The sequence below is a fragment of the Nematolebias whitei genome, chromosome 4 (genome assembly GCF_014905685.2).
Source record: "Nematolebias whitei isolate Nwh7 chromosome 4, NemWhi1, whole genome shotgun sequence".
Classification (NCBI taxonomy): domain Eukaryota; kingdom Metazoa; phylum Chordata; class Actinopteri; order Cyprinodontiformes; family Rivulidae; genus Nematolebias; species Nematolebias whitei.
Genome location: NC_056501.1, coordinates 13,663,458 through 13,677,260, shown reverse-complemented (window position 1 = coordinate 13,677,260; position 13,803 = coordinate 13,663,458). Strand labels below are relative to the sequence as shown.

The 13,803-nt window shown below is 41.1% G+C and overlaps 1 protein-coding gene across 4 annotated transcripts in view; it reads left to right on the top strand.

The window, feature by feature from the left end:
- pcdh19 (protocadherin 19) overlaps positions 1–13,803 on the top strand; it is a 68,548-nt gene that overhangs the window by 28,934 nt on the left and 25,811 nt on the right. For 2 of the 4 annotated variants that reach the window (XM_037675206.1, XM_037675204.1), the window contains exons 3-4: positions 9,220–9,278; positions 10,913–11,085. In XM_037675206.1, coding sequence (XP_037531134.1) covers positions 9,220–9,278; positions 10,913–11,085 — 232 coding nt within the window. Of the gene's footprint in view, positions 1–9,219; positions 9,279–10,900; positions 11,086–13,803 lie in introns of all 4 variants that reach the window. The other 2 variants (XM_037675205.1, XM_037675203.1) reach the window with 1 other exon arrangement.

Here is a 13,803-nt window from a genome sequence, read left to right as displayed (position 1 = left end):
AATAACTAAGACTTAAATTGAGTTATGTGTTTTTTTGTTTTTTTTTCTTTTGTTTTTTGTTTTTGGGGGGGGGGGGGGGGGGGGGGGGGGGGGCATCAAGCTGCATCATCTGCCTCTAATTTAAGGACCAGCTTTGATGTGATGCTGGTGAACTATGATATCATTTAGGAGGTTAAGCAAGACTGGATTTATTTATTTATTTATTTATTTAATGATGAGCTGCAGCCTCAGTGCAAGTTTGTCCATTTGCATGGTAGTTTGCGCATGTGTGCTGCAGAGCTGATCACCTGCACACGTGCCCTTTGAAAGGCTCCATCACCCCTCCACCCTGCCAGCATGCAGTGTAAACATGGTTTGTTTGAGCGAGTGGCCTGGGGTTGTTAGATTAATGAGCGCTGATGAAGTTCCACTTGTATCCTAGGTGCTGCCTCCCCTGTTTGCTAGAGTGGCTGTGATGTGGTAGCGTGTCTGGAGGCGGTGACTCATTCCCTTTACCCAGTGTCAGATTAAGGCATGTCAATAAACAGACCCACTCAATCCATCTCCGAGTGACTGCATCCGCTCACAGAGCCTCCCAGTCTGTAATGAGCTGCTGCAAATCTCCATCAAACTAAAATGTCTGGAAAGATGTCTTGTCACAGTGAGCAAGAGAAAAAACAGAGAGGGAGGGCAGGGGAGACAGAATGACTACAGCTGCACTGATGTGAGTGGCAGCCACCTTTAAGCTGCTGAGAGAAATTCCACCAAGACACACTCCTCCATGCGGCAAAGGGCGAGCTAATTTGCTCCGCTCGCATTTCTCATTTCTGTTGTCCTCGTTGTGCATTGAGTTTATTAAAAATTCATTCCTTGCTTACTGATTTCAACTGTGAGTGAAAGTCACGCTGTTTATTCAGTCACTGCTCTCATGTAAGCATTTAAAGCAAATGTGTTTACATAATCCACAGTGTTTCTGAGTGTTTATTTTTAAGGCCCAGCCCAGGGGACGTAAGAGAAACCTTTGGGAATATCTTGTGCACAAATTTAACACGCTCCCCATTCCTCTTCCTCCTCTTCAGCACTCGCTGATGTAGGCCACAACTGAAGGGAGAGACTGCTACCTAGTGATTGTCCCAGTAAAATTAAATGGCTGCTAAAACCACGTTTGTAATGGTTTTTCCCAAGGGAAGGACGGAAACCACAAAATCTACCTGGATTAGACAGTCTCCGTTTAGTTTCCGAAGTCTATCCAAGAAATCACCACCTACCAATCATGCGGCACCATACATGAACATTAACGGATTTGGAGATGAGAGGAGAGCAAAAACTTTTCAGTTTGACGTCCAAATTAAAGAAAATCCCTCAAGACTTGCCCAAAGGGGTAGTTCCTGCTATTTGAGTTTGATTGGGCTGCACAGGCTTTATGAGAAGTAAGCCGATTTCTTTTAGGAAACCGCCATGGATAGTCAAGTCTTTTGCTTCCTTCCTCCTCTTTTTCCGCATAAAACCATAAACTGTATGTAAGTTGTCTGTCTGACCTAGAAAGAGATGAAGTCTGAAAACAAATGGAGGCTTGAACACTGACCAGGTGTTAAGCGAAACTTTATCCTCTCTTATGAGCCTGATTGAAGCAGTACACTCTCATTCTCCCTAATGGACACCATAACACCATCAGAAAGGCTTAAAAGCACCAGCCTTGTATGAGCAGACAAAGACAAAACAAAAACACCAGACCCGGACGCAGCCACCAACAGTTTGAAACACCAGAGCAGTGATTCCCTGTAAGACAACAGCTCTCACTTAAGCCTCTTTAGCGTCAGCCGTCTCCACCGGAATGCAGACGTCTGCAAACGGCTCCTATTATTTAAAATCTTTTCATCATGCCGATAGGGAGGGAAATAGCTTTGACGTTGAGAAGCTCATGAATAATGAATGCTGTTTCTATCAATGTATGTATAATTCATCAGAGCTCCACTAACCGGACTTCTGTGGAGCCTCTAGTCCTGAGTGACGCGGAGACTGGTCTGCACCATTGTCTCCGCTTCGCAGTGAAAAGATCGGCAGATTTTCACGTGGGCGGGAGGCACAGGTGGCGCAAGTAACAGCCTCAGCACCTTGGCCTTTTCCCCCTCACAGAACAGTGTCTGATTGTTGTGGTCTGAATGGGCAAATATTTGTTCAATTTCACACAGGAAAGACAAAAAAAATGAGGCGGAAACAGAAGCAGGAAGTGGCGTTGTGATTCATGTATCTGTTTCATTGTGTTTTTGAAAATCTGTTATTTAGTGCCCTCACACAATACTGCACATTTAACACTCGCGGTCAGGGACATGGCTGACCTCATGGCAGCGTTTAGTTCATTGAGTTTATTCTTTTTCAAAGTGGAAACAGCACCAAGGCAGGGAAATCTTTTTAAAACCTCTCAGCAGAATCCTTCACTTTCATAGCATGATGGATTTCCCAATGAGCGGCTGGGTTTGGGGGTGAACTTATGGGTGATGAAGTGAAATGATGCAGAGAATGTGGCAGGTTATTCGTCACACATGAACCCTTCCGTCACAATTGATTGTGTATAATTTGAGTTTGCAGGGGAGCCAGTTGATATTAAATGGTAACAACTCTCTGTATTCATCATGCCGAGCCTCTTTTAGGAGGCAGAAATAGAAAATGTAATCCCATCCACAGCACGGCTGCGCCTCAGGCACTCTTTCACCCTTTTTACCGCTGATCCTCCCTCTGGGGCCCTGCCCTCTCTAAAGGAAGAGGGAAATCTATAATCTAGCAGATGGCACAGGGTCTATGGGAAATCTTATAATCAAGTTGAAGGTGTTGATGTTAGTCACCGAGGTAGGGAGCAAAAAGGTCTTCAATAGTTGAAAAGCATTTCTCTTACAAGAGGAAGAAAATATACGTCCAGCCCAAACAGGTGAATTCATCATCTACATCTTGGTTGTGGGTGTCACGCTGACTGATTCGGAACTGCTTAGAGGCAATGCTGGGTGCAGACCGAGAGGCGGGGACCTCAGGCGCCAGCACAGACTTGTGAGTCAGGGATTGTTGCAGCCGTGCTTTTGTGGCAAATAGAAAACAGAGAGTCTGTCTGTGTAAAAACGAGAATGTGCAAAAGACTGAAAGTGAAGCATTTCTTTTCACAGGCTCAGTGTATCTTGCAGAGTCAAGCACTTAGTATTTCCTTGTATTCACAGTGCAATATTACATTAGGTGTACACACGTTATTGTGCTAATCATTACTCATCAGTCGTAATTTCTGCTGCAGTTTTTTGTTGTCTACATACTTTTTTTAATTCAAAATTTAAGATGTGGTACCTCTAAACGATAGGACAATCATTTTCTCTCTTTTTCGAAGTGCTTTTTTTTGTTTTATTTTGTAAACCCCCTAAAATTATTATCATCATCATTATTTTTATTATTATTAGACCTTTATTTATATAGGTTAGTTCCCACTGAGCCTCGAAGACTCATTCACAAGAGAGGCCTGTTACATACAACATAAAGGCAGATGAGAAAAAGAAAACACAAGGATTGAGGAAGCCAAAAAAATATCATGTCTCACAACATTTGTTGGCTGGGAAAGTGTCAAAGATGCAAAAAAATAAAGACTTTGTAACATAAACCAGCAACATACCATGGCATCATAATACATTTATGCATAGAGGTCAACAAAATCAGTGAGTTATCCATAAACATTCTAGAAAGTTCCAAAGTTCTGATAAGATGGTACAGTGTCTATCAGCATCATGATTCTGATAAGGCCACAGATGTCCTCACGAGGGGAGGAGGGCAGGTAGAGCTTCTAGTTCACGTATCCTCTAGGAGCAATTTGAGATAAGTTGGCCTTTCTAAGGTCAGCGGGGAGGCCAAATTCAGATAAACAACAATTGTTTGGGTTGCCAGACTCTGTTTTCTATCTGCCTTCAAGTTCTGCTGTTACACTCAATGGAAAATCCAAACAGCCAGAATTAGAGGACATTCCGTGTTTGATTTAGCATTCTCCAAGATAGAATCCTTCATGCCGGTGAGTTCCAGGAGCCGCAAGTGGCCTACGATTCTCCGAATTTGCATCCAGCTTGCGGTTGAGCTCGATAAGCATATGAGTTTGAGAGGTCGAGGCACAGATTAATCCTTCACGTAAAGCTGGCAGCTTTACCATGGCCGAAATTGCTACCGATGTTTTCCTAATTTGTCTATATCCTAGGTATCCGCCAATTCCAAAACGCAGAAACCCTGTTATTATAAATCCAATAATGTGCACATCTTCTACGTCCTCCACAGACAGCACAGATAGGTACACCATCTTCCACTCACCCCAGGAATCAATGACATACCCAGCTGCGTGAGTCCGTTCAGGGCATGAGGGCTCTCCAGCACCATGTCATCTGGTGGAAAACATTTTTATCAATTGTGTTGAGGGACCAGCTGACCAGATCCATAATAATTTTCAATTCAGAAGGTGTGTAAATAGAAGCTTTGAGGTTGACAGGACAAGAGAGCAAAAAAAAAACAGGAGGGAGTGTAAGAGCGACCGTCTTCATCAAAAGCAAAATGGAGGATGTTACCCAAAAAGAGTGTGTGTACCTAAAATTCTTCCTCTATATCTTTAAATACAGCAATGGAATCAGTAACTAGAGACATTATGTGGCAGATGTTCTTCCTAGTCAGAGGGGAGTCTGACAGCGCCGCAGTGTCGAGGCACAACCTTGTGCAGCTCCAGCGCAAAATAAAGCCGACAAATTTCATCTGACAGTCCTAATTGATTTTGTCTCGTCTGTTGTTCTGTACGTTTAAACTGTGCGTTTTCGTCTGGGAGCGTTCTTTGTCCACAACAAGCACGCCTGGATGTTTTTTTGTCAGCTAAATTGATGGCATTATAGAGTTGTATCCATGACAGACATGAGTGAGTCTGTGTCACAGTCAGTTTTTCTCATTCTAGATGTTCAGTTTTGTCATATAACACACACACACGCACACACCCCATACCCTGTGTCATTGTATTAGATGAAGTTTATCTCAAATGCAATTTTTTTGTAAGGTTTTTCATATGTGTTGTTCTGGGTTAGGTCTTCTGTGAATAAACAACTCATTTTAGGCATTTTGCATATCAGATTGTTTTAAAAAGAAAAGAAAATTGAACATTTCGTGCATTATTTTAAACTATTGTTAAGCTCAAGCTTCGTAATTTCGTAGGCTAGCTTTCTGGTTTGAATCTTCTGTGTTAAATCAGTTTTTAAAAATACATACAGTAGACCAGCTGTGTGACTTTTTTCTCTCTCTTTTTCTCTCCTATCTGTGTGACATCTGCTGAACTTGTCGGGTGTTTACTGGTGTAACAACTGGTGTCTTCACCCCCCACCCCAAGCCACCCTTCCTCCTCTCTCTTGTGCTCCCTGCGCCCCCATACAATGAATACACTTGCATCCAGACTACCGAACCAATTGTCACGCTGGGAGGAAGGCAAATCAAATCTTACGGCAGCAACTAGGCGAGGAGATTGCTTTTTCCTCTCAGTCACAGAGAAGCAAGTTCGGCATCGCTGTGCCTCGGGTTGTGATGGAAAGAAGGAAGCAAAGGGTGAAAAGTGGAAAGCTACTGGGCTGCAGCAGCTGGACTGTTGCTCTCCTGTTGGTCAAGCTGAACCCATTTCCTCCCTCATCTTCACCATTTCTCGCTCTCCCCTCGCTCATCCTGACACTGCCGATCAGTCACCCGGCGACACCAGGGACTACATTCCTGCCTGCAGTTCTTTAGTTGAAGCGGAACAATAATTATGGGGATCGAGTGGCTCTGGCCGCCAAACTGGGGCCGCTCAAATCACAACAACACATTGTCCAACCTGATTAAGTGGCCATTTGTGGCTTCCTCGCTGTAGTTAAGCAGTTCTCGTCCTCTTGCCTGAAACTTGACCTCCCAGCGAGATAGATTGACATGTCCTCCAATTTGAGGTCGCTCATAAATGTGGAGAAAGACATTACATTTCTTTACAGGAACTATGGGCTAATGCATCTGATTCCTACTAAGAATAGGCCATCTTGAGTGACTCATCAGTGCCCAAAGTTATCCTGTTACATAATGATTTATTTCCTATGACAAATAGATAAACCGAAGAAAATAAACATGCTTTGCTTGATGAGGAACTGTAAGTTTAGAAGAGGAGCTGAAGTGGAGTTGACTCAAACACCGGAGACCTTGCAAAAACACTGAGGGAGGACTGCTTTGTGGAATGAGTTCCACTTCAGGACAGCAGCAAGTTTTGAGAACCGGAGATGGTTTACTGCCTTCCTGTTGAGGCTGTGCTCAGCCAAAATACGCCAACCTAACCAATTACAGGCTGCCTCCAAAGTGACATTCACAAGAAATTTTCTATCTGGTCTTTTAAATGAAGTTTTCCTCTTGTTACTCATGCCACGCATTTTCATTAGACTCTCAGTGGATGTGCAGCCACTGTGGCAGATGAGGCAGTTTAAATTGTGTGCGCTGGGATCAAAGTGGAGCACAAGTACAACACAAAACATAATGCATACACTATACAGTGTGTAATTTCTGTATTATATACACATTATTCCATCCTTGCAGTAATACCCATAATAGAAATGCTGCTGTTTAGGGTTATGCCAAGATACATGCATTGCTTATTTACACCATATAGATGATTGTTTGGAAATATGCTACTATTTATAACTTAATTAAATGAAAGTGTAGGTCTTTAATTAATAATTATTATGTATTGCAGTGTGTTGGCACTTCTTTTACCTTGATATTTAATGGAGTCAAGCTGAAGGGGAGCAAAAGGAGTCTAAGAACAAACACTGGTGCCCCAGATTATGGGATGATACTAAAATGTTAATTAGATTCCCTTTATGAATTATCTTCTGTATAGCAATGAGTTAAAGTGTAATTAGGGGTAAATAGCAGAAAGGAGACGCTATGGTGATAACCTTCGGCTCAAATGTGTTGCATCATAAATTAACAAAGCCCAATCTGAGCTCTGACCTATGTTGTTGCTTATCTCGATGTAACTTGCACACAGAATAATGATGAGTCAATTAGGCGAGAAGACAAACTGTAATTCATTTTACGATTTAGGACACGAGAGTACAATGGAAGATATATAAACCGGAGTTATACAACCAAATCAGTTACAGTCAACTATCCATATACAAGAAACATATTACATTTTTTTCAAACTGTATTTAAAATTGAATTAGCCAGAAACAAAATAATATTTAAAAATTTTTGAGGTGGAGTTTTGTGGAAAAATTACACTCACATCTCACCTGTTGTTTAATGAATTTATTGGAGTGGGATTAAATAACTAACCTGAAAAGAATTCATAGAAACTCATGCAAATGCAAAAATTTATGAAATTTACAAAAAATACAAAAATATATACACCATAATGCTTTTTCCACTACAAGGTTGTTTACATAGTATTTGCAAGTTTACAAAGTAGCAGTACTAGTAGTAATTCCTGCAGGAATATCATGACATTTCTGAGGGAATAACAATGTAATAAGTTGATAGCAAAGTAAAGGTTTATAAATAAAAACATTTGCATGAACGACTGTGACATTTTTCCACATTGACAGTTGATTCAAGGTGGCATTAATTCACTTTGGTCTTAACCGCACTCGGACGAGCTGTTGGCTTGTCAGTGGAGTGAAAATTAAAGACTATTTCTCCAAACTGATATTGCTCAGAATTCTACAACATATAAGAAAATTATTGCCTATAATAGTTCCACAGAACACCCCCTTCAAAATTCCTTTAAAAAAATGTACGCACCACAAATTGTTGCTTATCTGTTTATTTATGGTTTTATTTATTCATTTATTTCAAGTGAGGGGGAAAAAGAACGTTTTCTTGGATTTCAGGATAATTCAGCTCAGCAATAAATAACTGTATCGTCAGCATAAAAATGTAAGGATGCATTAGGGATGATCTGACCTACATTACCTATGTAGATTGTGAAGAGGGCGGGTCCTAAGACTGAGCCTTGTGGTTCGCCATTGTTAACCATTAAATAACTGGAAGACGTTCGAGAAAATTAACATAATTATGCAAGGGTTTGCAAAAATCAAACCCTGTTTTAATCCAGATGGGTTTTGTCGCCATGTTTGACAGCAGACCCTCAAAAGCAGACAGAGCAAATTATTGGTCCACTTGATAAAGAGGGACTGTGCTCCAGCAGTAGCTTTAACTTTTCCTAACATCATGGCGGCTCGTTTGTTTTCCAACAAATCTTTGATGCTGTTTTTTTTCCATGTATGTCCGCCAATGATAGTTTTATCAGGATCCATTATCTGCAGGACTTTTAAAATAATATTGCTTTCTTTCTGCAGAAACACCTGCATCATATCAAGCTTTGTCTGAAGAGTTATATCTTAACCATATCTGGCATGGGAAATTCCTCTGAGAGGCATTATGAGAATTACATTGCATATGCCTCTGAGAGGCCATATCTAGTGTGAGTAGACGCTTGGCAGATGTGGAAGGGGCCACCTGTTCAGCATACATCGACTCCTCCATCCACGTGTGCTTCTTATCAAGCATTTTTCTAACTAAATAAAAGTTGGGAAAAATAAATGCCTTTGAACTGTGTTCTTTAATGTGGGTCAGAGATCTATTGCACACATCCGCTGAAAGCCTTTTCATCTGCAGTTGTGGAGTTAAGATTCCCCTGGTACACTCTTAATTTCATCTACTTCTCTTACAGTTAGTTATTTAATATTTCAACATTAATGTCTTCTCAAACATGTTAGAAGTGAAGAGTTCAGGGAGTAAAAAGGGAAACTTTTTCTTCTGTCTGCATGATAGTCTGTCCTCCCTAATGACTCCATTTTAAAGACAGTGGGCTGACCAGCGGTGCACCGGGAGGGCGCACAAGATCATGAGCGGGGAGGGTGTGGAGGAGAAGAGAGGCTGTGCTCACTGCAGCACTCTCCTCCACTCCCAGTCAGCCGCTCTGCTCCGGTGTGTGTGTGTGTGCATGTGTGTGTGTGTGTGCTTTGAAAAAAAATTTAAAAAAGGAATCAGCCCTTTCAAAGCAGAGGCTGCTCACCGGGGCCTTTGTGTAAAATAATGTTTCTACTGAAAGCCAATTACTGCTAACATTATTTTGGTTGCCTCCATTATTAAAAGTACCTCTCTCTGTTGCCCCCATCATCCCTCCAACACTCCCCCCCCCCCTTCCCCTCATCCAACCCCTTCATCACTCTTTTACAGACGGAGAATTATTCCATTGATTCCAGTTATGTGAACAGCAGAGCCCACCTCATTAAAAGGTATGTCTTGATTAGGAATTGTTACCAGCGCCTCATTACCATTGTTATCTCTAATTGTTTTATCTAATGAGAGCACAGCCACAGTCGGAGCAGTTTGCATGTGTTACCTGCGTGTTCCTTCTTCGGTGTAATTGAAGTGGGAGGATAAGATTTCGGGATAAACAGAATTACTTTATACTGCATTTAGTAGAGGCTTGTGGAAACGAGCAACAAGTGTTTTCAGTTGCTTCTTAGGTAAGAAAAGATGTTCAAGTTTAAAAATAAACCGTTTTTCTTTGCATTGACTTATGGCTTGAATTACAACCACATAACTAAATGGTATTTAAAGGATTTCTTTGTAGAGTTATTCAAGACAGACATTTTATTAATAGTCAGTGATTTTGTTCTTTAGATAAGAAGTGAAAAATAAACGTCTTCATTGTGCATTGTTATTCCGCTCACCCCTGTCGCAGGATACTTGATAGGGTTGCAGGAATTCAGCAACATAGTTCCGATGGGGGTCATGTCAAAATGCCCTCCAGCGATGATGTTTTTTTTTGTTGCCACCGTTTACTTTTTACCTGCAGCTGTAAAAGATTCAATGCCTTCTTTTGTTTGAGGTTAAACCCACCTTTTGAAATCCCCATCCCCTCTTCCAAAAATTCCTTGCATTAATGTAAACAAAGAGCATTCAAGTGTGGGCCTCTGCAAGATACTACAAAGAAATCCCCCCAGGAGCCAGTGAGCCTGTGGTCTGGGACAGGTGCAATTACAGTGATAACATCAGAAAGTCGGCATTACCTCCGCTAGGCTCCTCTCTCCTTGGCTGGAAAATTTGTGGCTTTGGCTGGGGAATGCAGCTACCTTGTACTGTCCTTCACTGGCTCTTATTTTACCTGCACTTTGTTTGCACACTTTGGTTTACTCTTATTTATCCTCTCTATTTCTTGTAACCTCTATGAGAATAAACTGTTTTTGTACCCGCACACGGTCACTCTTATTTAGTGTTGTTTATAAAGTAGATTTTTTTTCCCAGTGAGATGGAACTCAAATGAAGGAAAATCACGCTGCTACTGTGCAGCTGTTGATTGTGCCCCCACGCCCTGCCATTTTTATTGACTGTGAGCCCCAGACAAGACAGATGCTCCGTTTGTACGCTTCCAGCACTTCCTTCATCCATCTTCCTTCCAGGAATTCCTGATTACTGCGGTATTTGTTTGATTGCACTGAGTGAGTGCCTCCTGTTTGTTCGTTCCGATGTCCTTGAAGGCAGTGCGCCATCCAAAATGTCCCTGTCTGCAACAACCCGTAGCGTCTCCTCGAGGTACTTAATCCTAGAAAGCGCTCAGAAGATTTACAATTCCTTTTTATCCTGCGGTTACTGCAATCAGAGAGTCAAGAGAGTCCTTGTTCTTTTCAGAGGTGTAGTTATTAATAAAGACTTCCAGCAAAAATTATTTATATTTTTCAGTTTTAAATCCATGGGAACGTTAAAGTGCAAACAATCATTGGGAAGCACAAATAGGGGCAGGAGTAGAAAGACAGACAGCTCGTCACAAACCCCAAGAGACTCAAGGACGAAGGACATGGTGTTAGAAAAGGTGATGTGACAGTTAATCAACATTTCCCTTTCCTCCCTGCTGGCCCCCATGTAGCACATCAACATTCAAAGACCTGGAGGGCAACAGTCTGAAGGACAGTGGCCACGAGGAGAGCGACCAGACCGACAGCGAACATGACGTCCAGAGAGGACACTATGTTGACACGGCTGTCAATGACATGCTGAACATGACTGTCCCCCCTAATGTTTGCCAGCTGCCAGACCAAGGTAAGGAGCTTGTGTGTTTGTGTGTAGCTGTGTGTGTTTGTGTGTGTGTGTATTAAGAGCTTTGCAACGTCCTTTGGAGTATGCTTTGCTCATTTTGAGATAAGAACAGTATGGATTTGCGTGTGTGCTTAGGTTTTTTTTTCTCCTGCTGGAGCATCTTTTAAGATCCATTATGCCTATTGTAGATCTCAGATGTGCGTAAATAACGTTGCAGGGTTTTTTGTTTTTTTTTTTTGTCTTTGATGTCCTTCACTCAGCTAATGTGAGGAATCTCTGACAGTAAGGATACCCTTTGATACAAGCTTAGGCACCTTTATTGACTGATAGTAGCCATGTCGGCTCTTGCAGCGGGGCTGACTTTAGATGTACGTGAATGGCAGCAATTAGGCTCACAAAGGTAGAGGGGGGAAATCTACATACTGTATCTCCACATGTCCTCATCCATTATTCAATGGGATCATTTAGCAGGGAATTAATGTTGATGTTTCATTTCTGACTCGCCGTTTAAAAAGACATTCACTTGCTTGGCAGGAGTCGGTAAAAAAGGTCATGTTCATTCTTAACTGCTGCCAGTCAGACCAAAAGAAAGTGATGGTCAGTTAGAGACGAAGAGGAGGAGAAAAGCAGGATAAAGATGTCTGAAGCAGACCAGGATGTTACATTATGCACTCACTGTGCTCAAAGGAAACCACATTCACAGGTGCAGGAGCTCAGTGAAAAACAGGAGTCAGCGTGTGTGTAAACTGGACGTTTTGGGAGCGTTCCCGTTCACAATTAAGGGAAATCAACAGCAAATTATAAGTTATACTCTTGAGACATTGCTCAGTGTATCTGCTCCAAATTCTGCAGCTTGTATCAAATGTAGGTTTTATTTTGCAAAAATGCCTTGCCCTTCTCACTTTTCAAATATTTTGAACTCACACAGGGGAAAAATATCTGAGTCGGAGACAACAAAAATAAATCCTACTTTTAAAATTAAACTAACATTCCTGTAAAAAAAAAATCATATTGTACACCAACTGTCTTGTCAAAGTTTTAAATTAAAAAAAAAAAAACTCAGTGCTTAGATATGTGTTGGAATAATCTCAGCAGCTACTTCATAAAACCTTAGCTTGATATTTAGCCAAGTTTCAGTCATTTTTGTGTTAAGGTCAATTAGCTGTAGTGGCCATTTCTAATTGGGTTGATGTCAAAAAACTTAATGAGTTGTTGATGCACATTGATTGACTGATTGATTGATTATTGATTGATGGCTTTCTAGGAGTTTCATAAAAATCTGTTCAGTTGTTCATACGATTTTTTTGCTAACAGACAGACCTCCGAACCCAAACACTGGCAAATACCATACCATTTTATTTAGAGAGCGCTTAAAACAGCGACAAGGCCAACCATATAACCAAATAACATGATTACTCACCTTTCAAGCAACAAAAAGCATTAGGTATAAAATGGGTCATTTATATAATTTTTTTTAGTTATCAATTTTTGTCAGTATGTGAAGTGTGTGGGGGTGTGCAGTAACACGGCTCATTCTGGTCCAATCCCTGGCATATTTAACCAACCAGATGCTTCACTTGGAGCAATTTCACTATTTATGTTGTTTGTCTTGGGAAAAATAACATTAGACAACCTGCATTTTATGTTCACGGAGAATGGCGCTATACAAATGCATCTGTCTTTTTGGCCGGCAGCTTCTCACTTTTTAACAATTTAGCTGAGAAATGCAGATTGAGGTGTACCGGGTCAGGAAGAATGGTGACCATTAGAATCAACTCGTCCCGGGTGTTTTCCCCAGCGGCATCCAGCTATAATGAATGATGAAAAGTGAATCAGCTGTTTATTGGTTGCCAGCTGTAATTACTTCATAACCGGCAAAAAAAAAAAAAAAATCTTGTCTCCAAAGAATGATTTTTGACAGGTCTTCTGGTAGTAGGATCTCATTATTGGAGACAATTAGAAATGATGTACATGAAGAATATTACAAGGGGAGTGCTCTCTGAGGCAGTGGGTTTTTCATTAACACCACCAATGATCGTATCTGTTTCAGCAAAATGGATGCATGCCTCCTGAATGTGTAATGCAGCTCAAACGCTGCTAGTAAACAGAACAAGGGCTATTTCACAGTGCTGTCCATTCTTTTGACCAGAAAAAAAAAAGATGATAACAAAGTATCTGTTTGGAATTACAATGTGTTTGCTTCTTATTGGCTTTTTTTTCTTCTTTTTTCTCCGTTCTCTTTCATCGCAAGATGATGCAGGCTCACTTTCCACCCAGCAAATTTCTTTAGTAAAAGTCTTTAAAATGGGGTAACGACCTCTTGGGAATATTTTTGCCTTTGTTTTGAAGTCAGTGTGCTGCAGTGATTAAACCAAACAAAGCTTTTGACAGTCATTAAATGATGTATGCAAAAATCTCACACGAAAACATGGAAAGCTATGGTAAATTAAATTGTGCCCATAACCATCTCAATGGTCTAATTACACAGTTAAAGGGCAGGGTGGGGTGATAGTGATTGGAGGAAGAGGATGAAGAGATGAGACCATCTTCGTCTGTTTTGTTGACATATACAGTGGTCTTTTGTTTATCGCGGGGGATCCGTACCAAGAAGACACGCGATAAATGAAAAAACGCATAGTAGGAATAGTAGTACAAGTAGTAAGTAGTAGTTTATTATGTATGTATGTATGTATGTATGTATGTATGTATGTATGTATGTAT